The following is a 26,107-nucleotide window of genomic DNA, read 5'->3' on the forward strand; positions in this document are numbered from 1 at the left end:
GCCTGTGTCCCTCAATGAAGCGATAGAGACAGGAGCATTTTTGGTACTTATCATAAAATCTTTCTCTGAGCCTTCATTGGGGGACACCTTTCCCGCCCATGTTATGCCGATGTTGGGCTTGTTCAAGTTATTGTTTTCTGTTGCTTCTCCTAGTGCTTTCTCACTTACTGATTAACTTCGTGCCAGTTGGTGGGTGTACCCCGCTGAGGAGGAGCTAACTTTTTTTTGCCTAGTGTCGGCCTCCTAGTGGTAGCAGCATACATCCATGGTCTCCTGTGTTCCCCAATGAAGGCTCCAAGAAAGAGATTTTACGGTAAGTACCCAAAATCCTCTTTTTTGCAATTACTGTATTACTAAAATTTGCGGCTGCTCTTGAGATATTACCACTTTTGCTTATAGCCTTTTGTCTAAGAGACCGACCACCACTGCTTTTTAGTGGCCATTCATGGACAGTGCTTAGAAGTTATTTTTTTATTGAGCTAATAAGCACTGCTTTGAAGTTGACCAGGATCGCTGGAGCGCAGTTACAGTAGTGTCAAAATAATAGCAGTCCAATATGACTAACCAGATTAATCACTGGTTTTGGTATAAATTATATTACCACATGTCTAACAATTTACCAGTTGGTGCAGTAGATTCTAAGAAAACCAACACTCAGCATTCATGATCTGCATGTTTTTGAGTCTGTGTATTTGAATAATTACCGTATTTTTCGAACTATAAGACGCACCGGACCATAAGACGCACCTAGGTTTTAGAGGAGGAAAATAAAAAAGTAAAAATGTAAGCAAAAAATGTGGTCATGATGCACTTTTAAGAGGGAGGGGGTCTTCTGCTGACACTGGTATAAGGTAATGTCCCCCAATTCTGACAATATCCCCCATCCTGGTATATACAGTATGCCGCCCCCCTTCCTTTTATATGTGGTCCCCATCCCCATCCTGGTATGCATGGCACCCCTCATCCTTATCCTGGTATGCATGGCACCCCTCATCCTTATCCTGGTATGCATGGCACCCCTCATACCTATCGTGATATGCATGGCACCCATCATCCCTATCCTGGTATGCATGGCACCCCTAATCCCTGTCATGGTATGCATGGCACCCCTCATCCCTGTCCTGGTATGCATGGCACCCCTCATCCCTGTCCTGGTATGCATGGCATCCCTCATCCCTGTCCTGGTATGCATGGCATCCCTAATCCCTATCCTGGTATGCATGGCACCCCTAGTCCCTGTCCTGGTATGCATGGCACCCTCATCCCTGTCCTAGTATGCATGGCACCCCTAATCCCTGTCCTGGTATGCATGGCACCCCTAATCCCCATCAGGCTGCACATTAAAAAAAAATAAACACTCATACTCACCTTTCTTCTCTCCCCTCCAGCGCTGCGTCCTGTCTGCCTGCACTGATCTCTCCATCTGAACCGCGCATGACGTCACTGCCATGCGCGGCTCACAAGGAGAGATCAGCTGCCGGAAGTCACTGCTCCCCACGCCGGGAGCAGTGATTTCACTCTCCTTCATAGCCGGCACACAGCAGAGCCGCGCTGCGGCTGCTGCCGGCTATCTCCTGTGCCCGCTCATTAAAGGGCATGAATATTCACCCCCTCCCCATGCCCATGGGCGTGGAGAGAGGTTAAATATTCATGCCTTTAACAGCGGGCACAGGAGATAGCCAGCTGCAGTGCGGCTACACTGTATACCGCTATTAAGGAGCATGAATATTCAGTGCTCCACACGCCCCATGGGCGTAGGTAGCAGTGAATATTCATTTTCTTTAGCAGCGGGGACAGTGTAGGCTGCAGCGGGCGGCTGCTGCCTCCTGTGCCCCGCTCCTCCACCGATACCGCTCCCCCCACACCACACATAAATATACACCCCCCCAACATTCGGACCATAAGACGCACCCCCCATTTTCCTCCAAAATTTGGGAGGAAAAAAGTGCGTCTTATGGTACGAAAAATACGGTAATTGAAAAGGGAGTGTGTTCAAAATAATAGTGTGTGGAGTTCAATTAGTGAGGTCAATCATTCATAGTTACATAGTTACATAGTTAGTAAAGCCGAATAAAGACTTGCGTCCATCAAGTTCGACCTGTTAGTTCTGTAATTGCTAAAGTTGATCCAGAGGAGGGCAAAAACCCCAAATGATTTAGCCAATCTTCACCTGAGGAAAAATTCCCTCCCGACTCTGAAACCAGCAGTCAGAATAAATCCCTGTATCAACCTACTATTTTATTTTATTTTTAAGTATATGCAGAAATCTGCCTGGTATCTAGAAATGCATCCAGTCCCCGCTTGAACTGGTGTAGTGAATCCGACATTACCGTCTCCTCACTCAGTGAATTCCATATTCTCACTGCTCTTACCGTAAAGAACCCCTTCCTATGCTGGTGCTGAAACCTTTTCTCTTCCAGTCTTAGTGAATGCCCTCTTGTTACCGTAATATCCCTCCTTTTGAACAAATCCCGGGCAAGGTCTCTATACTGTCCCCTAACATATTTGTACACATTTATTATGTCCCCCCTCAACCTTCTCTTTTCCAGGCTGAATAGTCCTAGTTTTGCCAACCTCTCTGGGTATTGCAGTCCCTCCATTCCCCTTATTAATTTTGTTGCCCTCCTTTGTACCTTTTCAAGCTCGTTTATATCCTTTCTATATATTGGGGCCCATAAATGAGCACAGTATTCCAAGTGTGGTCTGACCAGTGCTTTGTACAGTGGAAGAACAATGTTCTCATCCTTTGCAGCTATACCTCTTCTGATACATCCCATTACCCTGTTTGCCCTTACAGCAGCGGCCTGACTTTGGGCACTCCAATTTAGTTTGCTATCAATCAAGATGCCCAAGTCCTTCTCCATCTCTGAATTCCCCAATGATTTCCCATTCAGTGAGTACTGGTGACTTCCATTTTTCCTTCCCATATGTATGACCTTACATTTCTCCTCGTTAAACCTCATTTGCCATTTAATGCTCCACCTACCCAGCTTATCCAAATCCCTCTGTAGGTCTGCACTGTCCTCTTTTGTATTAATTTTTTTACATAACTTTGTGTCATCTGCAAATATTGATATTTTACTATTTATCCCGTTGACTATGTCGTTAATAAAGATATTAAATAACATTGGGCCTAGTACAGACCCCTGTGGTACCCCACTAGTGACGCTTACCCAATCTGAGTATATTCCATTTATAACCACCCTCTGCCTTCTATCCTTTAGCCAGTTAGCTACCCACTTGCAGACATTTTCCCCCAGCCCCATCATTCTCATTTTGTATACCAACCTATTATGTGGCACGCTATCGAACACTTTTGAGAAGTCGAGATACACGACATCCACTGGTTCCCCCTGATCTACTCGAGAGCTAACCTCCTTGTAGAAGTCAATCAGGTTTGTTTGGCAGGAGCGATTCCTCATGAATCCATGTTGGTTCGGGGTTAATAGATTATTAGCATCAAGATGCTCCATGATTGCCTCATTAATAAAGCCTTCAAAAATTTTGCCCACAACGGACGTCAGACTCACCGGCCGATAGTTTCCGGCGTCACTTTTCGCTCCCTTTTTGAATATTGGCACTACATTCGCCTGTCGCCAATCAAGTGGTACAGACCCAGTCTCAACAGAGTCCTTAAATATAAGATATAAGGGTCTGTCTATCACATTACTTAGTTCCCTTAGTACCCGTGGGTGTATGCCATCAGGCCCTGGTGATTTGTTTATTTTAATGTTACTGAGGCGTTTCTGTACCCCAGCTTGGGTTAGATTTGTCATACTTAGTGGAGGATTAAGTTTGTCACTTCTCATTTCGCCTGTTAGTTCTTTTTCCTTTGTGAAAGTTGACGAAAAAAATTTATTTAATAGATTAGCTTTATCCTCATCTTTCTCTATGATTTTGCCTTCCTCACTTTTTATCGGTCCAATATTATTCGATTTAATCCTTTTACTATTTATATACGTAAAGAACAGTTTGGGATTGGATCTACTTTCCCTAGCAATACGTCTCTCTGTTTCCTCCTTTGCTATTTTTATTTGTTTTTTGCAGGTTCTCGTTTTTTCCTTGTAACACATTAGTGCCTCCTTGCTGTTTTCCTGTTTTAATCTCTTGAATGCCTCTTTTTTGCTATTTAACGCCCCTTTTACGTTCTTGTTCAACCATATTGGTTTCCTCTTATTTCTGGCCCTTTTATTCCCATACGGTATATACCTCTCGCACTGAGTATTCAGAATTCTTTTGAAGGTTTCCCATTTACTATTCGTATTTCCTTGATTAAGAACTTTGTCCCAGTCTATAAGTTGAAGGTTTTCTATCAGCTGATCAAACTTCGCCCTCCTAAAGTTTAATGTTTTAGTTGTTCCCTTATTGATAACCCTACTGAAGGGCATTTTGAAATTGATAATATTATGATCACTATTACCTAGGTGCCCCCCTATCTGTACCTCAGTTATTCTATCAGGCCTATTAGTCAATATTAAGTCCAACACTGCCTTCCCTCTCGTTGGTTCCTGCACTAGTTGGGAGAGATAATTATCCTTGATATTTGTCAAGAACCTTTTTCCTTTCTGCGATCTACAGGTTTCTGTTTCCCAGTCAATATCCGGGTAGTTGAAGTCCCCCATTACAATCACCTCATTATGTTTTGCTACTTTGTCTATTTGTCCTAATAGCAGTTTCTCATTCTCCTCTGTTATATTGGGTGGCTTATAGCAGACCCCCAGTAATATTTTATTATTATTTTTTGCCCCCTCTATCTCTACCCACATGGACTCGACCCCCTCTTCTCCCTCTCCTATATCTTCCCTTAGTCTGGGCTTTAGACGTGACTTTACATATAAGCAGACTCCTCCGCCCTTCCCCTGTTTCCGGTCCCTTCTAAATAAACTATAATCTGTTAAATTTACCGCCCAGTCGTAGCTATCGTCTAGCCAAGTCTCTGTTATACCTACGATGTCATACCTCTCCTCCGATATAAGCGCCTGCAGCTCATCGGCCTTATTGGTCAGGCTTCTTGCGTTGGTCAGCATGCAAGATAAAACTTTGGGGTTATTTAGCATCCTATTCTTCTCTAACGATCTAACTGTACTATCCCCACCCCCCTCTCCACCCTCATTATATTCACTTCTCCCCTTCCCCCTTGCTTGCCTCACATCCCACCTATTTCCTTGGTTCCCCCCCCCGTCTCTAGTTTAAAAACTCCTCCAACCTATTAGCCATCTTCTTCCCCAGCACCGCTGCACCCTCCCCATTGAGGTGCAGCCCGTCCCTACGGTAGAGCCTGTAGCCGACAGCGAAGTCGGCCCAGTTCTCCATGAACCCAAACCCTTCTGCCTTGCACCAACTCTTTAGCCACTTATTCACCTCCCTAACCTCCCGTTGGCGCTCCTGTGTGGCTCGCGGGATTGGTAGTATTTCTGAGAAAACTACCTTGGAGGTCCTTGCCCTAAGCTTCCTACCTAGATCCCTGAAATCATTTTTAAGGACCCTCCATCTACCACTCACTTTGTCATTGGTGCCAATGTGGACCATGACCGCTGGGTCTTCGCCAGCCCCACCCAGTAACCTGTCAACCTGATCCGCGATGTGCCGAACTCGAGCGCCAGGGAGGCAGCACACCGTTCGGCGATCCCGGTCTTTGTGACAGATTGCCCTGTCTGTCCCCCTAATAATAGAGTCACCCACTACCAGGACCTGTCTAGCCTGCCCTACACTTCCCCCCTCCCCCTCATTACTGGAGCATACACTCCCCCGGCGGTCAGAGGATCTGTCGTGCTCCAATAATGCCGGTTCTGAACCAGCCTTCCTATACTTCTTCCCTCTATCCCTTCTAACTGTTATCCAGCTCCCTGCCTGTTCAGCCTGCGCTTCCCCACTAAGCTCCACCCCCAGTGTTGACCCATTGAGTGTCTGCTCGGTGAGCAGCAAACTCCGTTCCATGTTGTCGATGCTCCTCAGTACCGCTATCTGAGCACTTAGATCCAGGATTTGGGCTTCCAAGTGCACGATATGCTCACATCTCTCGCAGCAGTATGGATCCCTGAGCGGTAGCTCAGGGAATGCATACAATGCGCAAGATGTACACTGCACGGCTCCGGCCAACATGGACGTCATTCTAAATATGGGGATACAGTCAGTATATATGTACAAGTACAAAACACAATTATTTATATATAGGTGTATGGACGGGGATCAATTAGGGATGTGCAAGTGTATCGATTAGATATCGGCGCGGGATCAGTTAAGTATGGACGGGGGATCAATTAAGTATCAATTAAGTATGGACGGGGGATCAGCTGAGTGGGTCAGGTGGATTAATTAAGTATGGACGGTGTGTCAATTAACTATGGACTGGGATCAATAAGTATGAACTGGGGAAATAATTAATTGTGGACTAGGGAATCAATCAATTAATTATGGACAGGGGGTTTAATTAAATAGGATGGGGGGTAAAGCAAATAAATAGGTATGGACGGTGGGTCAATTAACTAAGGACTGGGGATCAATAAGTATCAATAATATCAATAAATATGGACTGGGGAAATAATTGTGGTCTGGGGAATCAATCAATTAATTATGGACAGGGGTTAATTAAATATGGTGGGGGATAAGGCAAATAGATGGGGACTGGGGATGAGTAAAAGTGGACAAGGGGAATCTATTAAATAGGACAAGGGGGATCACTCATTCTGTGAAGAAACAGGTGTGAATCAGGTGGTCCTTATTTAAGGATGAAGCCAGCACATGTTGTACATGCATTTCTCCTTGAAAGCCTGAGAGATATGGGTCGTTCGAGACATTGTTCAGAAGAACAGCGTACTTTGATTAAAAAGTGGATGGGAGAGGGTAAAACTTATAAAAAAGTGCAGACAATGATGGGCAGCTCAGCTAAAATGTTCTCCAATGCTTTACAATGGAAAGCAAAACCAGAGAGATGTGGAAGAAAACGGAAGACTACCATTCAGATGGATCGAAGAAGAGCCAGAATGGCAAAGGCTCATCCAGTTATCTCCAGGATGATCAAAGAGAGTCTCAAGATATCTGTGAGTACTGGGACAGTTAGAAGATGCCTGTGTGAAGCTAATCTCTAAGCAAGAAGTCCCCCGCAAAGTCCTATTGTTAAAAAAAAGACGTACTGAAAAGGATACAATTTGCCAAAGAACACCTCATCTGGCTTTAAGAAAAATGGAGAAACATTTTGTGGACTGCTGAAAGTAAAATTGTTCTTTTTGGGTCCAAGGGCCGCAGACAGTTTGTTAGACGACCCTCAAACTCCCCATTGAAGACCCAATACACTCTGAAGACAGTGAAGCATGGTGGTGCAAGCATCATGATGTGGGCCTGTTTCTCTTACTGTGGTGCCGGACCTATTTACCGCATACCAGGGTTCATGGACCAGTTTGCATATATGAAAATACTCGAAGAGGTCATGTTGCCTTACGCAAGAGGATATGCCTTTGCAATGGGTGTTTCAACAAGATAACCACCCTAAACACACCAGTAAACAAGCAAAATCTTGGTTTCTGTCCAACAAAATTGAGGTTATGGAGTAGCCAGCCCAATCCCAGGACCTTAATCCGATAGAACACTTGTGGGGTGACATCAAAAATGCAGTTTCTGAGGCAAATCCAACAAATGCCAAAAAATTGTGGGATGCAGTCAAAGCATCCTGGTGCCAGAAGTGGGCTGACTCTATGCAACATAGATATGAAGCAGATCTAAAAAACTGTGGGTATGCAACTAAATACATTCACAGGAATGCTAAATCCTCAAAAAAAGAGACCTATTGTGAGTTTGTAAAGACAAACGCAGACACTGCTATTTACTCTGTCGCCTCATTGGGGAACACAGGACCTTGGGTGTTATGCTGCTGTCCACTAGGAGGCGACACTAGGCTTAATCTGAAAAAGATTAACGGTGGCTCCTTTTCTGCAGTATACACCCCCTGACGGCGTCAGCCATGTTCAGTTTTTGCTTAGTGTCGCAAGAAGGCACACCTAAAGGTGAACAGTTGGACACAATGATATCCAACGCCACCGGGGGTAAAAGTACCTCTCTCCCCCAACTGGAAGCCCAAACACACTTACAAAAAGCGCAATCAGGCACGTTACCGATCCTTTTGGAACTCTTCCGGCTGGTCCGTCTCGCGACCAGCACAGAATAACAGCCGCGCTCCATGCAGGGACAACTCGAGGTCGACGCAAAAGTCGGACAAGACCTGGCAATCAAAGGCAGGCCAGTCAAAATTTAAGGGAGGAAAGTCTCGCACTTCCTCCTCATCATGACTCACGAACTCTGGAAGACACCCTACCTGTAGGCGGCCATCTTTTGCTCTTTCACCAGGTCTGGTTGCCTATTACGGAAGACAGGTGGGTCAGGGAACTAGTGTCTTCAGGATACAAGATAGAGTTCACTTCCAACCCGCCAAACAGATTCTTCCTGTCTGTTCCCTCAAAACCGCCAGCGAAGGCTCGTGCCTTCCACCACGCGGTTTCATTACTTCTCCAAGCAGGTGTCATAGTAACGGTCCCCACGGCCGAGCGCTTCCAAGGGTTCTACTCTAATTTATTCATAGTCCCCAAAAAAGGAGGCAGCGTACGGCCCATATTGGATCTAAAACAGCTCAACAAATATGTACGGGTACGTCACTTTCGCATGGAGTCCCTTCTGTCCATCATTGCATTGGAGAAGGGAGAATTTCTCGCCTCCATAGATATTCAAGACGCATACCTACATATACCAATTGCACCAGCTCAGAGATTTCTCAGGTTCGCAGTCGACCAGGAACACTACCAGTTCGTGGCTCTCCCGTTCGGACTCGCCACGGCTCCCAGAGTGTTCACCAAGGTCATGGCAGTCACCATGGACATCCTCCACTCCAGAGGCATAATAGTCGTTCCATATCTGGACGATCTCCTCATCAAGGCTCCCACCTTCAAGGACTGCGAAATCAGCGTCTTGATCACAATCGACATTCTGAGTTGTTTGGGCTGGTTAGTCAACTTAAAAAAGTCATCACCAACCCCGAGTCAGCCGCTGACCTTTTTGGGAATGTTATTCAACACCCTCAAGTACTCCTCCCCAAGGACAAAGCACTGCCTCTCCGAATAGGAGTCCGCACCCTACTTCGCAAACCCCCTCGGTCTCTCCGGTTTGCCATGAGAGTCCTTGGCAGGATGGTGGCGGCAATAGAAGCGGTCCCATTTGCCCAGCTTCACCTCAGGCCTCTCCAACTAGCCATCCTCAAGTCATGGGACAGGAATCCTTTTTCCCTCGACAGGGAGTTTCAGTTGACATCGTCAACCAAGAGATCCCTGCACTGGTGGCTCAAACCAACCTCGATAACAAAGGGGAAATCCTTTCTCACGAGTCAATGGAAAGTTCTGACCACCGATGCGAGCCTGACGGGTTGGGGTGCGGTACACCTGCACCACAGAGCACAGGGCAAGTGGTCCCCAACAGAAGCGACCATGCCCATCAACATCTTGGAAATTCGTGCCATTCTCCTGGCGTTGAGAGCCTTCCATCACTTACTGGCAGCCTCTCACATCAGAGTACAGTCAGACAATGCCACGGCTGTGGCATATGTAAATCACCAAGGGGGGACCTGCAGTGCCCAGGCGATGCGAGAAGTGACACACATTCTCCACTGGGCAGAAGACACAGGTTCGGTTCTCTCTGCGGTCCACATCCCGGGGGTAGACAACTGGGAAGCAGACTTCCTCAGCCGGCAGGGAATGGACTCGGGAGAGTGGTCTCTCCATCCCGAAGTTTTTCAACAGAGATGCCATCGCTGGGGAACTCCGGACGTGGACCTAATGGCATCCCACTTCAATGCCAAAGTCCCCAACTTCATGGCCAGAACACACGACCCGCGTTCGCTGGGAGCGGACGCCCTGGTTCAGGACTGGACTCAGTTTCAGCTCCTGTACGTCTTTCCACCTCTCCCCCTAATATCCAGAGTGGTGAGGAAGATCAAGCAAGAGGGAGTTCCAATCATCCTCATCGCACCAGACTGGCCCAGACGTACTTGGTATGCCGACATCGTGCAGCTTACAGCAGACGTCTCCCCGAACCCCTGGATCTTCTGTCACAGGGCCCGTTCTACCACCAGAACTCAGGGGCCCTTAATTTGACGGCATGGCCATTGAGACCTGGGTTTTAACCTAGTCAGGGTTCTCGCCTGACGTCATTGAAACCATGATCAGAGCACGGAAGCCAAACTCTGCAAAGATCTATTACCGTACCTGGAAAGCTTTCTTTACCTGGTGTGATTCTCTTGACCAGACCCCTTTCCCTTATTCCCTCCCCAGGGTACTTGGGTTTCTCCAAACTGGTCTAGAGGCCAAACTGTCTCTGAGCTCTCTTAAGAGCCAGGTGTCAGCCCTCTCTGTACTTTATCAGACGCGCATTGCTAACAAACAGCAAGTAAAGACATTTCTTCAGGGGGTTTCCCGATTGGTTCCCCCCTACAGAAGACCACTAGAGACGTGGGATCTCAACCTCGTGCTGACAGCATTACGGGAAACACCTTTTGAACCCCTTAGGGAAGTCTCACTCCGCCTTCTATCCCAGAAGGTTGTTTTCCTAGTGGCAATCACCTCGCTATGCAGGGTGTCTGAACTCACAGCACTCTCCTGCAGACAACACTTCCTGGCTTTTTACCAGGACAAGGTAGTTGTCCGTACGGTTCCATCCTTCCTTCCGAAGGTTGTGTCCAACTTCCATCTCAATGAGGAAATTTCACTGCCATCCCTCTGTCCGGCCCCGGGTAATAGAGTGGAAAAGGCTCTGCATACGCTTGACCTTGTCAGGGCATTACGTATCTATGTGTCTAGGACTGCGCCCTTCCGGAAGTCTGATTCTCTTTTCATTCTTCTGGAAGGCGGCTGCAAGGGTCTACCAGCTTCCAAAGCTACCCTTGCTAGGTGGATCAAATCCACCATACAAGAGGTCTACCGCCTAAAAAATTCTTCTTTTCCAGCAGGTATTACTCACACTCTACACGTGCGGTAGGGGCCTCCTGGGCCATTCGGCACCAGGCTTCGGTGCAACAAGTGTGTAAGTCAGCCACCTGGACTAGTCTACACACGTTTACCAAGCACTACAGGGTTCATACCCAATCCTCGGCAAATAAGAGCCTGGGTAGACGTATCCTGCCGGCGGCAGTGCCCCAATCATAGGGGCCTGTCTACACAATATTCGTCCATTGCTTCCCACCCAGGGACTGCTTTGGGACGTCCCATGATCCTGTGTCCCCCAATGAGGCGACAGAATAAAGGAGATTTTTGTGTACTCACCTTAAAATCTCTTTCTCTTAGCCTCTAATTGGGGGACACAGCTCCCACCCTGTTGCCCGTCTCGGGCCGTTGTTACGTTGAGTTCTCATATTGGTGTTTTTTCTTGAGCTCGTACATAGTTGCCTTCTTATAGGCATGTTTATGTTATCCATGTTACGTTCCTCCTACTGCTTTTGCACTAAACTGAACATGGCTGACGCCGTCAGGGGGTGTATACTGCAGAGGAGGAGCCACCGTTAATCTTTTTCAGATTAAGCCTAGTGTCGCCTCCTATTGGACAGCAGCATAACACCCAAGGTCCTGTGGCCCCCAATTAGAGGCTAAGAGAAAGAGATGTTACGGTGAGTACACAAAAATCTCCTTTTTTTTTTTTTTTAAATCAAATATTTTTTATTATTAAAACTTTTTTTGTAACACAGCAGCGAAACAAATAAAACAACCCAACCAAAGAAGGGACCCAGTCCCTATTCTGTCCCTCCCCCCACAACACATCGCCCTTTCAAACAAAACATTTTGAGTTAAATATTCCACAGTTCTGTCCACAGCAAATTAAGAATCTTACAGTATGAATAGTCACAATTGTATTAAGGGGTATCTAACTTTTGCTTTGGAGCAGTTGTATACGTGCCTAAAGCAGTCCAATGTAGGATTTTGCACCTGTCAAGTAATCTATACATCAATCATAGCAGATCAAGTCGAAATCTATGCAGTTCTCTGGATGCTAGGCCGGAGCCGTCAATCCATGGAGCCCATATTTTTTTCAAATTTGGAGATGGCCTTCCTATTCAGATATATACTTTTTTCCAGATTTAATAACCAATTAATCTTATTTATAAATTCTGTCACCGTGGGCGCCTGCTCTGATAACCAATGTTGGGCTATTAGTTTCCTAGCCATGTATAACATGCGTGCCACCGCTATTTCACCATGTTTGTCAGTGCTCAGATCTTCTATATATCCCAGTATACATACTAATGGTGAGGGATCTGAATCGACTGAGTATGTTCTATCAGTGATCGCTATTACATCCCTCCAGAAGTTTTCCAGAGCAGGGCAGGTCCACATCATATGAAGCATGTTAGCCGGGGATGTTTTACATCTAGCACATAGGGAGTCTGGTCGAAGCCCTATATCGTGGAGAAATTGGGGTGTTCTATATGACTGGTGCAGCACCTGTAAGTGGGAGAATCTATGGGACTCACTCAGAGATAACTGGGGAACTCTTTCCAGTATTTCAGACCACAGCCCCTCTTCAATAGGGCCTATCATGCCCTCCCATTTTTCTTTTGATCTTATGGGGTGTTTTGCTAATACTAGGTCCAGCAGACCCCTATAAAGCAATGAGATTAGCCCCCCAGAATTATGTGAGCTAGCCATTCTCTGTATTATAGCATTTTGAGGAACTCCATTATTTAGGACAAGACCCTCTGCCTGATATGCATGTCGTAACTGAAGGTACTTATAAAATTCGGTGTTGGGCAGTCCATATTCATTTTGTATCTGTGAAAACTCCTTGAGTGAATCTCCCGCTAAAGCATGAGTGAATCTTTCTAGTCCTTTTAGACTCCAATTTTTAAACCCTTCCAATTTATATAGGTTAGGGAGCCATGGCTTTTCCCACAGTGATGTCAATTGTGAGATCCCTTGTATCCCCTGTAATTTCATCACTGCCCACCAAAGTTTGTGTATTAACAGCGTAGTTGGGGTTCTACAAGAGAGTGTCTTAAATTTGTGAGGCTCCAATGCTTCATAGAGTCTGAGTGATTTAAGATGTGATTGGAGTAGAAGACGTTGAGCCCCCCCCCTCCCCCTCCAGGGTCGTCCCACCCATGAATGTGCTGGAGCTGAGCTGCCATATAATAAACCCACGGATTTGGGACAGCAAGGCCACCCATTGTTTTATCTCTTTGCAAAGTTTCCAGTTTAATTCCTGGAGCTTGTTTTCCCCAGATTAAGTCCCTGAACATGCTGTTTGCTTTAAGGAAATATCTCTGGGGAAGCCATATTGGAGAATTATGCAATACATATAGCAATTGTGGCATCCAGATCATCTTGACCAAGTTAGTGCGGCCCACCACTGACAATGGCAATTTAGACCATGTGTCCAGTTTACACTTGAATCTGGCCAGTATTGGGTTGAGGTTTAGTTTCTCATAGTCAGTTACTTTAGATGTTACATTAATACCCAAATATTTAAATTCAATGACCACTTGTAAACCCGAGTCAGCATAGTGAGGTGCATTAATGTTCCCATTATCTATTGGAAGCAGTACCGACTTAGTCCAATTAATCACCAAACCCGAAAATTTCCCAAACTTCTCGATTGTCTCCATAGCTACAGATAATGTTTTGGAGGCTTCCGCTAAAAATGGTACTGCATCGTCAGCATAAAGCTCAATTTTCTCCTCTATATTCCCTCTGAGAAATCCCATTATGCCAGGGTGCATCCTGATAGCTGCAGCTAGTGGTTCAATGGCCAGTGCGAACAGTAAAGGGGACAACGGGCAGCCCTGCCGGGTACCCCTCCTCAGTTCAAAGGCTGAAGTAAGATGCCCATTTACCCTTAATCGTGCCAATGGCCTCTCATATAGTAGCTTGATCCATGAAATAAATCCAGCGCCCATACCAAATTTCTCCAAAACTACCCATAGATATTCCCATTCAACAGAGTCAAATGCTTTAGCAGCGTCTAGCGAGCAAATAACCCTGTCTCCTGCATTGTCCACTGGCAGCTGAAGATTAAGAAATAGTCTACGGATATTAACGGCTGTAGACCTAGCTGGCATAAAGCCCGATTGATCACTATGTATAACATTAGATATTATGTTATTTAACCTGGAGGCCAGAACTTTTGCTATAATTTTTATGTCCGTAGGTAGCAGGGATATAGGCCTATAGGATTCAGGAAGCAATGGATCCTTACCCGGTTTGGGTATCACTACAATAACTGCTTCTCTCATTGAGAGGGGCAGAATGCCTTCCCTGGCTGCCTCCTGGAAGGTGCACAGCAATTGAGGTAGTAATATATCCCCAAATTTTTTGTATATTTCCATAGGGAACCCGTCCAACCCTGGTGATTTATTATTGGCCATTGAAGCTGTGGCCATTTGTAACTCCTCTAATTGCAGGGGACTATTTAAGTATTTTTTATCTGCTTCAGAGATAGCTGGAAGATCAATCCCCTCTAAATAAGTCAGGATTTGTTCTCTGCTAAACCCTGTTTTGGTTCTGTATAAGTCCTGATAAAATTCTCTGAAAGTATTTGATATTTGATCTGGCTGATTAACCATTGCACCTTCCTTATTTTTTAAAGCGCCTATAAAGGATGCCCCTATTTGAGCCCTTGCAATCATAGCCAGTAAATGCCCTGCCTTTTCCCCTTCTTCATAAAAATGTGTTTGGGACAATAGTCGCTTATTCTTGGCCTTCTCCCTAATGTGTGTGGAGTATGCCTCCTGCGCCTCTTTCCAGGTCATTAGGTCCTCCTCTGTACCTGATTGGACAAATTTATTTTCCGTGAGTCTAACCCTGTCTTGCAAGAATTCCCCAAATTGGTTAGTTTTAGTCTTGGATCTATTGATAGCTTGTATCAGGACTCCCCTCAGACAGGCCTTCATAGCGTCCCATAGTGAGTTCTGCATCACAGAGCCGTTATTTTCTATAAAATAGTTTTGAAGAGCTGATGTAATCAAATTTGTGTCTATGATTTGCAACCAAAAGGGATTCACGGACCATCTAGTAAGGGTAGCTTCCAATCTAGGCAAAAGGCATAGGCTCATCATCACAGGTGAGTGGTCCGACAGTACTCTAGGTAAATATTCCACCCTTTCCACTAAAGGGAGAATGTGTTCTGTTCCCAGTACTAAATCTATACGGGAGAGGGTGTTATGTGATTTAGAGTAGCAGGAGAATTGTTGTGTTTTGGGATATTTAAGATACCATATATCAGTCAAGGATAACTCTGACAGGAGCTGTAGCTGTGTCTGATCTGAATCTATCCCAGTATGGGTGTACAATATTGTTAAAATCTCCCATGCATAGCACAGGGACCCCCGGTACTTTGTCTATGAGTGACGCAATTTCCTTCATAATATTATTATTATAGGGAGGGGGAATGTAGACTGCCACTAGTAATAATTCTTTGGTGAATATTCTACAATGAATCCCAATGAATCTGCCCTCCTCATCCACCTTAGCGGATATCAATTCAAAAGGGATAGATCTATGTACTAAAATACTGACGCCCCTCGAGTAACTTGAAAAGGTAGAATGAAAACTATGGCTGATCCATGAACGCTTCAGGGCCGCTATATTACTTTTTTCTAGATGCGTTTCCTGCAGACATACCACTGCTGGTGAATTTCCCCGTATATATTCCATGACAGCTGTCCTCTTTAAGGGGTCTCCCAACCCTCTCACGTTCCAAGAAAGGAATTTTACTTGGTTAGCCATTAGGATATAACGCATAGGGAATGGACAGGATAAGTATGACAAGCGTTAACATAACTCCAGTTCCCAAATACAAGGTTATGATAATACCCCCTTTTCCATACAAGATCACTGTAATCCATACGGGTGGCAGAACTGCGCAGCACTAACTATAAACATACAACTTACAAAAACATACAAACAGAAAAATACCGATCCATCCAGAAAAAACAGATGGATGGGGGTATCAGACCAACTCGCATCCGCACATGAAGCAAGCGAGCAACCTACCAAAAGAGAAAAATAAACGTTTCTTGGGAGCCGGCCATTTTAGGATAATAAACAGAATATCCATTTTCCACTGGGCCGTGGGTTACTTGGTAAGAATTATGACTCCAACAGTCAATCCGATATCTTCTGATGGCACATGACTTAAGTTATACGTCTTCATTCAGCATTGTGGGTTCTGGCGAAGTTGCTGTTCATTTAGATCAAGCCAGCGGAGTGCTTCCTTAGGATTTTCAAAAAAGGAGGTCGCTCCCAGGGCGGTCACTCTGAGTTTCGCCGGGTAAAGCATGGAATATGGTATTTGTAACTGGCGTAGCCGGCGTGTCACATCCACAAATTGTGCCCTGCGTTTTGACACTTCAATGGAGTAGTCAGGGAAAAAGGACATCTTTTGGCCGTTGACGGAGATGTCCCCTTTATGACGAGCTGCCTTAAGGATGTTGTCACGTTCCTTATAGTGGAGCAGCTTCATTAGGACTGGCCGCGGCGGGGCTCCGGGTAACAGCCGAGTAGGAACTCTGTGCGCCCTTTCCACAGCAAATAGAGGGGTCAGGTGTTCTGCCCCAAACAGGGAGAGCAGCCATTTCTCAAAATACTCAGTAGGGTTATTGCTCTCGGTTTTTTCAGGGATGCCAATTACCCTTATATTATTCCGCCTGAGTCTGTTCTCCAGATCGTCAGTTTTAGCTAGCAATGCCAGGATCTGTGACACTGCTATTTTTTAGAACAGCCCAATGTTCATTTTTTGTTATTTTCTGTAAAGTAGTTAAGTTCTATACATTTCTCCATGTTTTGAATTAGAAAACAGTGTGCAATGTTCCCAATTCATGGAAATAAAAACTAGTAGAAAGATTTTGTGCTTAACTCATGTTTTTGAACACACTGCTATTATTTTGAACACTACTGTACCTCCTAATCCCGGCTAGATTCAGTTCAGTGTTGACAAGCTAGACAGCAGTGGTGGATAGTCTCCAAGGCCGAGCTGTAAACAAAGGACGAGTGTTAAAATTTCAAGAATAACTGCAATAGCCTTTTCAGAGAGGACGAGGACTTGAACTCTAGTGCCACCTATTGTAATCAGCAATCTAAAAGCTTCTTCCAATAGGTGGCCGAGTCCAAGTCCTCTGACCTGAAGAAGGGATTTGCATAATTTCCCAGAGGAGCATTGCATAGTCTTGTAAGTCTGCTTACACTGGCATGCCAGACATGTCATTCTCCACAAGGATATACATTACCCATTAGATTCCAATAATAGCTGCAAATTTTAATAAACAGTAAATTGCAAAAGAGCTTATTTTTACAAGCACTATCCGACAATATCCGTCTATGAAGATAAGAAAATACCCCTTTAAATACACTTGGATTCATGAACTCGCTAGCACTATAGCTGGACAATTTTGACTTCATTTTAATTTTAGTATTATTCAGCAATACTGACATTTTTTTAAGTAATTATACCAGCATCATCAGGCATAAGAGCTTTATTCAATAATATATGCAGTCTGAATTGTGAAATCTGGTGACAGATCTGCTCTAATATAGAATTGAGAATAGGTATTCCCAGGGATTGGACATTTTTCTTTAGTGCATTGGGAATCATTTGGATAAGATGGGTTTTTTTTTTTTGTTTATGGGTCTTTGAAAAATTAGTTCAAGGGATTCTCCAGGAATGTAATAACGTGGCCTTCATCATGCAATTCAAATGGCAGTCCATCCTAGTCACGGGTCAGAAAAGACTTCAGCCTGATGAAACAAAGCTCCCAAGAGCTGTGTCTCAACTGACAGAGGAGCTATATCATAAGCACACATACCAGAGTTGCTGGAGAAGGTTGTGCATATTATATTGGTATTAAATAGACCATTGCTGTTTATTTCTTTACAGTTTCCCAAGAAGATTTTTATGTCTATTTCTTTGAGGAAGATTTAAGAGACTTCACATATCCGGACACGTGGGAAAACGCTCGTCTCTCCACTCATCAGAATGGATTGGAATCGTCTAACATGTAATCGTTTATTTGTATTTTCAAAATTTAGAATAGACTGAAACCAGGAGAAATGTTGTATTATATTTGATTATTCCAGTGCTACAAGTGAACGATTGTGTTTCCTTATATTGCAGCCCTCAAAGTAAAAGGAAGCCTTCTTTACGGACTTCTTTGACTCCACATACGGTCTTTGTATCCAGTGAAAATGATACGGAGAAAGTCATGAGAAACCCTGAGCTGTCTGATCTGAAGTCTCTTCCGTCACAGCTAAACCGCTCTCTTATAGCCGAGAAAGAGGAGGATGAAAGGTAATGTATTACACTTCGATTATACACCATATTTTTAAAAAAACATTTCAAGGGTATAATATAATGTACAAGGAGAGATAGTGACTTTGTAAATATATGTACTCTTCACCATTTGGTCTCATTGTGAACGAACAAAAAGGAATTCCCTTAATCGCAATGCAGGTTTGTTCATATTTTGCCTGCATTTTTTGCAACAATAGTATGTTCTACACAATTCATCTGAGCTCCCACAATGCACATTTCTCAGGTATGTTAAATAACTCGGAATTTTGTTTTCTTTCCGAAAATAAATATTAGCCCTTTCCCGCCAATTGTGTTTTCTGCACTTTTATTTTTTCCTCCACTTCTTCAAGGAGCCAGAACTTTTTTTTTTTTTTTTCCCTCTTCGACATAACCGTATGAGAAGCTTAATTTTTGCTGGACTAATTGTGGTTTTGAATTGCACCATTCACTTTACAGAATAGCATACTGAAAAAAAGAAGAAAAAACAAAACAAAAACAATACTGTGGGATTGTAACATAACATCCCTCTCCCCCTTTCCAAAAAAAAAAAAAAAATGTAATTGCGCCATAGGTACTTTCTTGTATTGTGTTTATGATGTCCATTGAGCGTTTAAAAATGGCTAACATTGGCAATATGATTTTTCCAAGTGAATACGATTACTGCGATATCAAACTTGTATATAGTTTGTAGTGTACGTGTGATAATTTTTACAGATTGTTCTTCTCTTCCCCAGTTTCTAGCTCTGCTCTGGTCCTCTTCTTTGCCAGCTTACACAGGGTCTGCTTTGCGGGGCTGAGCTACTTAATGTAAGCCTATAGAGCCTCAGAACGAGACTCCATAGACTTATGTTGGATTCACAAGAGTGTATTTCACAGTCCATATGCGGACCGCAATGTCTGCTTTGAATATGGGTTTCCTGACCCGAACTTACAGCCTTATATGGGTCTATGAGGCTGTAAGTTCAGGTCAGGAGACCAGCGGTCAGTCCAGGCATTGTGGTTTGTATATGGATCTAGAAATGCGCTCGTGTGAACTAAGCTTACATTGAGAAAGCGAGTTGTGGTGCACACACAAACCACTGTGTGATCCAGAGACTTGTAATTAAAGTCAACTAGAAGAGGACCGGAGTGTCACTGGAAACTGAGCCAGACGACAATCAGTAAGTATAGTAACCCACCGGCTCTACATTAGATAGACGGTTAGAAAAAAAATTGTTGAGAGTGCTTCCTTAAAGTTTTTTTTTTAATTTTATTTGTTTAAAATTATTTTTTTTTAAACCTGCAATTGGTCTATAACTTTTAGAATATACTGCAATACTACAGTATTATTTATTTTACTCACTTATATAGTGCCATTAATTCCACATTGCTTTACAGACATAATCATCACTGTCCCCATTGAGGCTCGCAATCTAAGTTCCTGCTAGTATGTCTTTGGAGTGTAAGAGGAAACACACGCAAACACAAAGAGAACATACAGACTCCTTGCAGATTTTGACTTAAAGTATATAGTGAAATAGACGATCTCACATGAAGCCTAGCCTGTGGCTTTGCTTCATAGTAGGACCAAGATGGTAGTGGCTGAGGCCGTCGGTAGGACCCAGGCTGCCATTGCAGCTCATCAACACCCAGCTAGGGAAGACAGGAGGTGATGAGCATCAGTACACGTTCACATTGGCAACTGACCAATTAAATGCCGAAGTCGGTGATTGACAGTGGCATTAAAATAGTTAAACAGCCACGATCAGAGCTAGCTACACACACATATATGTATATAACAAAAAATAAATCCCTTTAAAGGGAGATCTTAGGAATTGTTGGCACATTGGTGACTGTGACCTCAACCCAAAGTGAGACCTCTGCTCTGATAAAGCGCCATGGTGCTCTTCTAATGCCAATGCCTCTTTATTCCAGCTTTTGGGGGAGGTCACAATAATTAGCAAATGTATTATAATTTATTTCTTAAATACTTGCATAATAAATTCATCATTTTAATTATTATGTGAATTTATAATTACAGATTCAATGAAAAACTGCAGCAGCTACTTGCGGAAGAACCTGTAGATGCATCTCTTTGCCTGCCTTTATACCTACCCATGCCTTCTCTGTCAGATTCTCTAGAAAATTCAATAATTGTTCCAGCCTTGCAGAAGTCATCAACACGAGGTGCTAAGTATTCTCCAACCAAGCCAGACCATATTGTGCGCTCCTCCTCACTAAGGCCATCTGTGAAAGACAGAATAAATGAGTTATGTGTGAATTTGAAAGGGAGTCAACAAGAGGATATCTCATTCAGTCTACACCTTCGCACCCTGCTTGATATGGCCGAAATGGAGGAAGGGAGCAGTTAGACCCCATTTACATCCAGCGATGCTGGACTTTGCGGATTAATATCTAGAAGGAAATGATCCACATCTGTTGTAATAAACTGCTATAGTCTAATGGATTATTACACTTTAATGTTATTAAAGTCATTTCTTTCATTTGGCATGTTACAAAATCCAATGAAAATACATCTTTTTTTTATTAGAACATAACAGTGAAAAATGTTCAATTTGCATAACTGTGTTAGATTTGGAAAATGAAATTGAAAATATATGCCAAATTATTTATATAGCAGTTTGTAAATATAAAATGGAATACAAAATGCATAGGGTTTTCAGCATATCATGACTATATTTGCTCTGTGTATTTTATTTTATAAAATTGTGAATCGCAATAAATTTTAAGTCTGTACAATTCTTATTGAAGCTACAGTATTTGAAAGCTAGTCTACTTGTGTTTTTTTTCATCAAGAATTAGAACTAATCATAACCGCAAGTGTTATGGAGCGGACATATAGTATGTCGTGTATGAGCCCTGAGAGCAGTCATATTAGCACCGCACATACGGGTGTATTTTGGGTGCTGAACACTGAAGGAAAGCAAAGTGAATTAGTTTTAATATATCATATCCACATGAGGCAGAAAAGTTTCTACTTGGAAATTGACATGCAATGCAGTTCTTAGCACAAATCTGTTACTTGGTTTTTGCTACCTAATTTGAGAGCAGCATGATGAAGAGGCAGAGACCCTGATTGCAGCGATGTATCACTTACTAGGTTGCATAGTGTAGTTCTTTTTTATTTATTTATTTTTTTTATATAAAATCACTTTTATTAGGAGATTATCACTAGTGGACTACTTAATCTGCTGCCATGTAGTTCAACCACACCCCCCACCACTGATTGGCAGCTTTCTTCTGCCTATGCACAGTGTACAAAGAAAGCTGCCAATCAGTGTTGTGGGTGGGGTTATACAGCGCTCAGCATTCAGAGAACTGCTAGATCTGCAACAGATAAAACCGTTTTTTATCAAAACTGCAGCAACTAGTAAAATAAGTGACACATTGCTGGATTCCAGGTCTCTGCCCCTACATCATGCCGCTCTCAGATTGGGTAGCAAAACCTGGTGACAGATTCTCTTTAAATCCACAATGTGTCAGTTGTTTCTGCACTTTTTTCCACCTAAAGCATTTGACTAATTGTTATGCAAAGGTGAGAATCGACTGCAAATCGAATCCATGATCACATTAGTTTGTTAAACGTGTTGTGTTGCGTTGCCTGAAAGTCTGGAGAATAGCCTTCTTTTAAAGGGCTCTCTCACACTGGCATATATCACGGCTGAGTGCTATGCGATGTTTTAGCGGATGACACAAATTATGGAATCACCGGGCTCAGAGGATGTTCATTCAGTTGTTTAATGTTGTTGAAAAAAAAGCAGATCACAGACATGGCACAAAACTAAAGTCATTTCAAATGGCAACTTTAGGGCTATAAGAAACACTAAAAGAAATCAAGATAAAAATGTGGTACTCAGTAAGGGTAATTTTTTTCAGACCAAGCAGAGGGAAAAAAATATGGAATCACTCAATTCTGAGGAAAAAAATATGGAATCATGAAAAACAAACACACAAAACAACACTCCAGTACATCACTAGTATTTTGTTGCACCACCTCTGGCTTTAATAACAGCTTGCAGTCTCTGAGGCATGGACTTAATGAGTGACAAACAGTACTCTTCATCAATCTGGCTCCAACTTTCTCTGATTGCTGTTGCCAGATCAGCTTTGCAGGTTGGAGCCTTGTCATGGACCATTTTCTTCAACTTCCACCAAAGTTTTTCAATTGGATTGAGATCCGGACTATTTGCAGGCCATGACATTGACCTTATGTGTCTTCTTTCAAGGAATGTTTTCACATTTTTTGCTCTATGGCAGGATACATTATCATCTTGAAAAATGAAGTCATCATCCCCAAACATCCTTTCAATTGATGGGATAAGAAAACTGTCCAAAATATCAATGTAAACTTGGGCATTTATTGAAGATGTAATGACAGCCATCTCCCCAGTGCCTTTACCTGACATGCAGCCCCATATCATCAATGACTGTGGAAATATGCATGTTCTCTTCATGCAGTCATCTTTATAAATCTCATTGGAACGTCACAAAACAAAAGTTCCAGCATCATCACCTTGCCCAATGCAGATTCGCGATTCATCACTGAATATGACTTTCATCCAGTCATTCACAGTCCACGATTGCTTTTCCTTAGCCCATTGTAACCTTGCTTTTTTCTGTTTAGGTGTTAATGATGGCTTATGTTTAGCTTTTCTGTATGTAAATCCCATTTCCTTTAGGCGGTTTCTTACAGTTCGGTCACAGACATTGACTCCAGTTTCCTCCCATTCTTTCCTCATTTGTTTTGTTATGCATTTCCTGTTTTGGAGACATATTGCTTTAAGTTTCCCGTCTTGACGCTTTGATGTCTTCCTTGGTCTGCCAGTATGTTTGCCTTTAACAACCTTCCCATGTTGTTTGTATTTAGTCCAGATTTTAGACACAGCTGACTGTGAACAACCAACATCTTTTGCAACATGCGTGATGATTTACCTTCTTTTAAGAGTTTGATAATCCTCTCCTTTGTTTCAATTGACATCTCTCGTGTTGGAGCCATGATTCATGTCAGTCCACTTGGTGCAACAGCTCTCCAAGGTGTGATCACTCCTTTTTAGATACAGACTAATGAGCAGATCTAATTTGATGCAGGTGTTAGTTTTGGAAATGAAAATTTACAGGGGGATTCCATCACTTTTTCCTCAGAATTGAGTGATTCCATATTTTTTTCCCTCTGCTTGTTCTGAAAAAAATTACCCTTACTGAGTACCACATTTTTAATATTGATTTCTTTTAATGTTTCTTAAAGTCCTAAAGTTGCCATTTGAAATGACTTTAGTTTTGTGCCATGTCTGTGATCTGCTTTTTTTCAACAACATTAAACAACTGAATGAACATCCTCCGAGCCCGGTGATTCCATAATTTTTGCCAGGGGTTGTACTATGGGGCAGTGCAGATCTGTGATTTTTTTTTCTCATGCTGATTCGGCATGAGAAAACAATTGCAGCATTCTGCTGTTGCATCCGATAATCGGATCCACATGCACGCATAAAAGTCTATGGGTCCGTCTGAAACACTGGACTGCACTCGGATGTCATCAGAGCACAATCTTATGTAAGCGTATAGAGAAATTGCAGAAACTAAGCTCTCCATCTTCTCCACCTCTGTGTTACCATTCTGTCATCCGAGAGAATCTGATCACAGTAAGATGACACTCGGCTCAAACGCTGGCTGAGTTTGAGCCAAGTGCGTTTAACATAATCGGCCCGATTCTCTCGCATGAGAGAATTGACAGTTGTATGACCCCGGCCTAACAGAGAGTAAACTCTGTCTCGATGCCACACACACTCCTCAATATTTAAATTGCAACGCCAAGAAGGAAAGCTTGTAGGATTGTGGAAATCACAGTATGGATATTAAAATGATGTGCAAATGCTAAACAAAATGTAAACAAATTTTTCAAAACAGCTTTATTTATTCACTATTTTGTGTGAGTGTTATGTGCTGAAATCTGTGCACTTTACACGGCTTGGCATGATATCTATGAGTTTATTGGTTATCTGAGTAATGTTCAGCCCTGCTCGATAAACTTGGACCGCAAATCATCAAGATCCGCTGCTGACAGCTCCCTGGGAAATTGCCGACCAATGATGTCCTAGATGTGCTCGATGGTAATCAAGTCTGGAGACACTACAGGCCATGGTAACACATTTAGGCCACACAGGCTGCTCACAGTAGCACGATCAACATGCAACCTGGCATTGTCCTGTAGAAAAAGGACTGGGATACTGGAGAGAAGCAGCACCACTGCTTCCACAGTTCATCTATTCTTACTGCAAGTGAAGTTGGATGTCACATACCAAGCCTAAGACATTAAACAGTGTCTGCACAAATCATCAGAAGGCAGTTGCGCGACATTGGGCTATGAGCCAGACGTCCAGCTACAGGTGCTCCGCTGACCTCACACCACCGCTCTCAAAGGCCATCATGGTGCAGAGCAAGAGAGCAATAGTGGGTGGAATGGAGGTCTACGCTCTTAGACAATGAGTCCTGCTTTTGTCTATGACAAAATCACAGCCGGAGATTGGTCTGGAGACTCAGAAGTTTTCACAAGGGAACCTCACACCAGTCCTACTCCCAGAATTATAATGTATGGTGACATAATAAACGGCAGCCGGACTCCTCTTGTCTTCATTCTAGTTATACTAACATCTTGATATAGCGATTTGGTGGTGGAATCAGTGGTACAGCTATTTCTCCAAAGTTTCGCAGAAGTCCTTTTTGAAGCCGACAATGCCAGGCCGCATGTTGCTTATGCTAATGTGCGCAGCCTGCATGGTCTAAATGTGCTTCCATGGTCTGCAGCGTCTCCGGTCTTGTTTCTTATCAATCACATCCAGAACATCATTGATGGTTTCTGTGCCCAAGTGCATTCAGCGAGGCAGAATATTCCTCAGACAACCATTAATACGCTCAAGGATAGCAGCCAAGGTGTGTAAATGTTAGGATTTCTGCATGTTGCGCTCATATGCAATACTGAATAAATCGAGATGATGATGTTTTGAAAATTTTGTTTCCGTTTATTTCATACATTTGCATACCATTAAATGTCTATCCATCCTGTGCTTTCCATAATTTCACAACTTTTCCATCTATGTGTTGCAATTTCAATGTTGAGCAACTAAGTAGCTTCTGGGTTATTCAATGTCTGACACATAAGGAAGTCTTGAAGCATGACTAGGGATTCCATTTGTAGACGGCTATTTCAGGGTACTTGTCACTGATCACCATAGAGCATAGTTCTGTTTGGCTGGGTGAGAGCACTTCTCATATACCTCTAGGGGGGATTGTAGATACAGTCGGCATAGGGAGTCTTCGGCTGGAGTCACACCAGCGTATGGCATCGGATGCGATATGCTAATGACCCTCGACTCCTCTGTTGCGAGCAGGAGCCAAGTGTCATGCTACTGTGCTCCGATCCTCTCGCATGAGAAGATCGCAGCACAGCTGCAGAGGAGACGGAGAAAGTCATTTCTCCATTTCCTCCATGGCCTGACTTGGCGTATATCGGACTGCACTGGGATGACATCCGAGTGCAGTCTGATGTTTCACATGCATCCATAGACTTGTATGGGTGCCAATGAATCGAGTCTCGCTGGAAATCGCAGCATGCTGCGATTGTTCTCTCATGTTGAATCGGCATGAGAAAACAATCGCAGATCTGAGCTGCCCCATAGTATAACACTGGGCCGAGTGCTATGCGATGTTTTATCGCATAGCACTCGGCTATGTTGTACTGTAGTGCGACCCAGGCCTTACAGACCATTCTCCCTAGGATGCCTTTTCTCAAAGTGCATTGCCT

At 43.5% G+C, this 26,107-nt stretch overlaps 1 protein-coding gene across 1 annotated transcript in view; it reads left to right on the forward strand.

The window, feature by feature from the left end:
• Positions 1 to 21,054, forward strand: part of MCM3AP (minichromosome maintenance complex component 3 associated protein) — a 76,859-nt gene extending 55,805 nt beyond the window's left edge. Inside the window, exons 26-28 of the mRNA XM_073646766.1 lie at positions 17,896 to 18,016; positions 18,133 to 18,306; positions 20,330 to 21,054. Of these exons, the coding sequence (XP_073502867.1) occupies positions 17,896 to 18,016; positions 18,133 to 18,306; positions 20,330 to 20,660 (626 nt within the window). The 3' untranslated portion in view covers positions 20,661 to 21,054. The remainder of the gene's footprint in view (positions 1 to 17,895; positions 18,017 to 18,132; positions 18,307 to 20,329) is intronic.
• Positions 21,055 to 26,107: the final 5,053 nt, after the last annotated feature.

The sequence above is a fragment of the Phyllobates terribilis genome, unplaced genomic scaffold (assembly GCF_046119375.1).
Source record: "Phyllobates terribilis strain yellow unplaced genomic scaffold, ASM4611937v1 Scaffold_9__5_contigs__length_417890890, whole genome shotgun sequence".
Taxonomy (NCBI): domain Eukaryota; kingdom Metazoa; phylum Chordata; class Amphibia; order Anura; family Dendrobatidae; genus Phyllobates; species Phyllobates terribilis.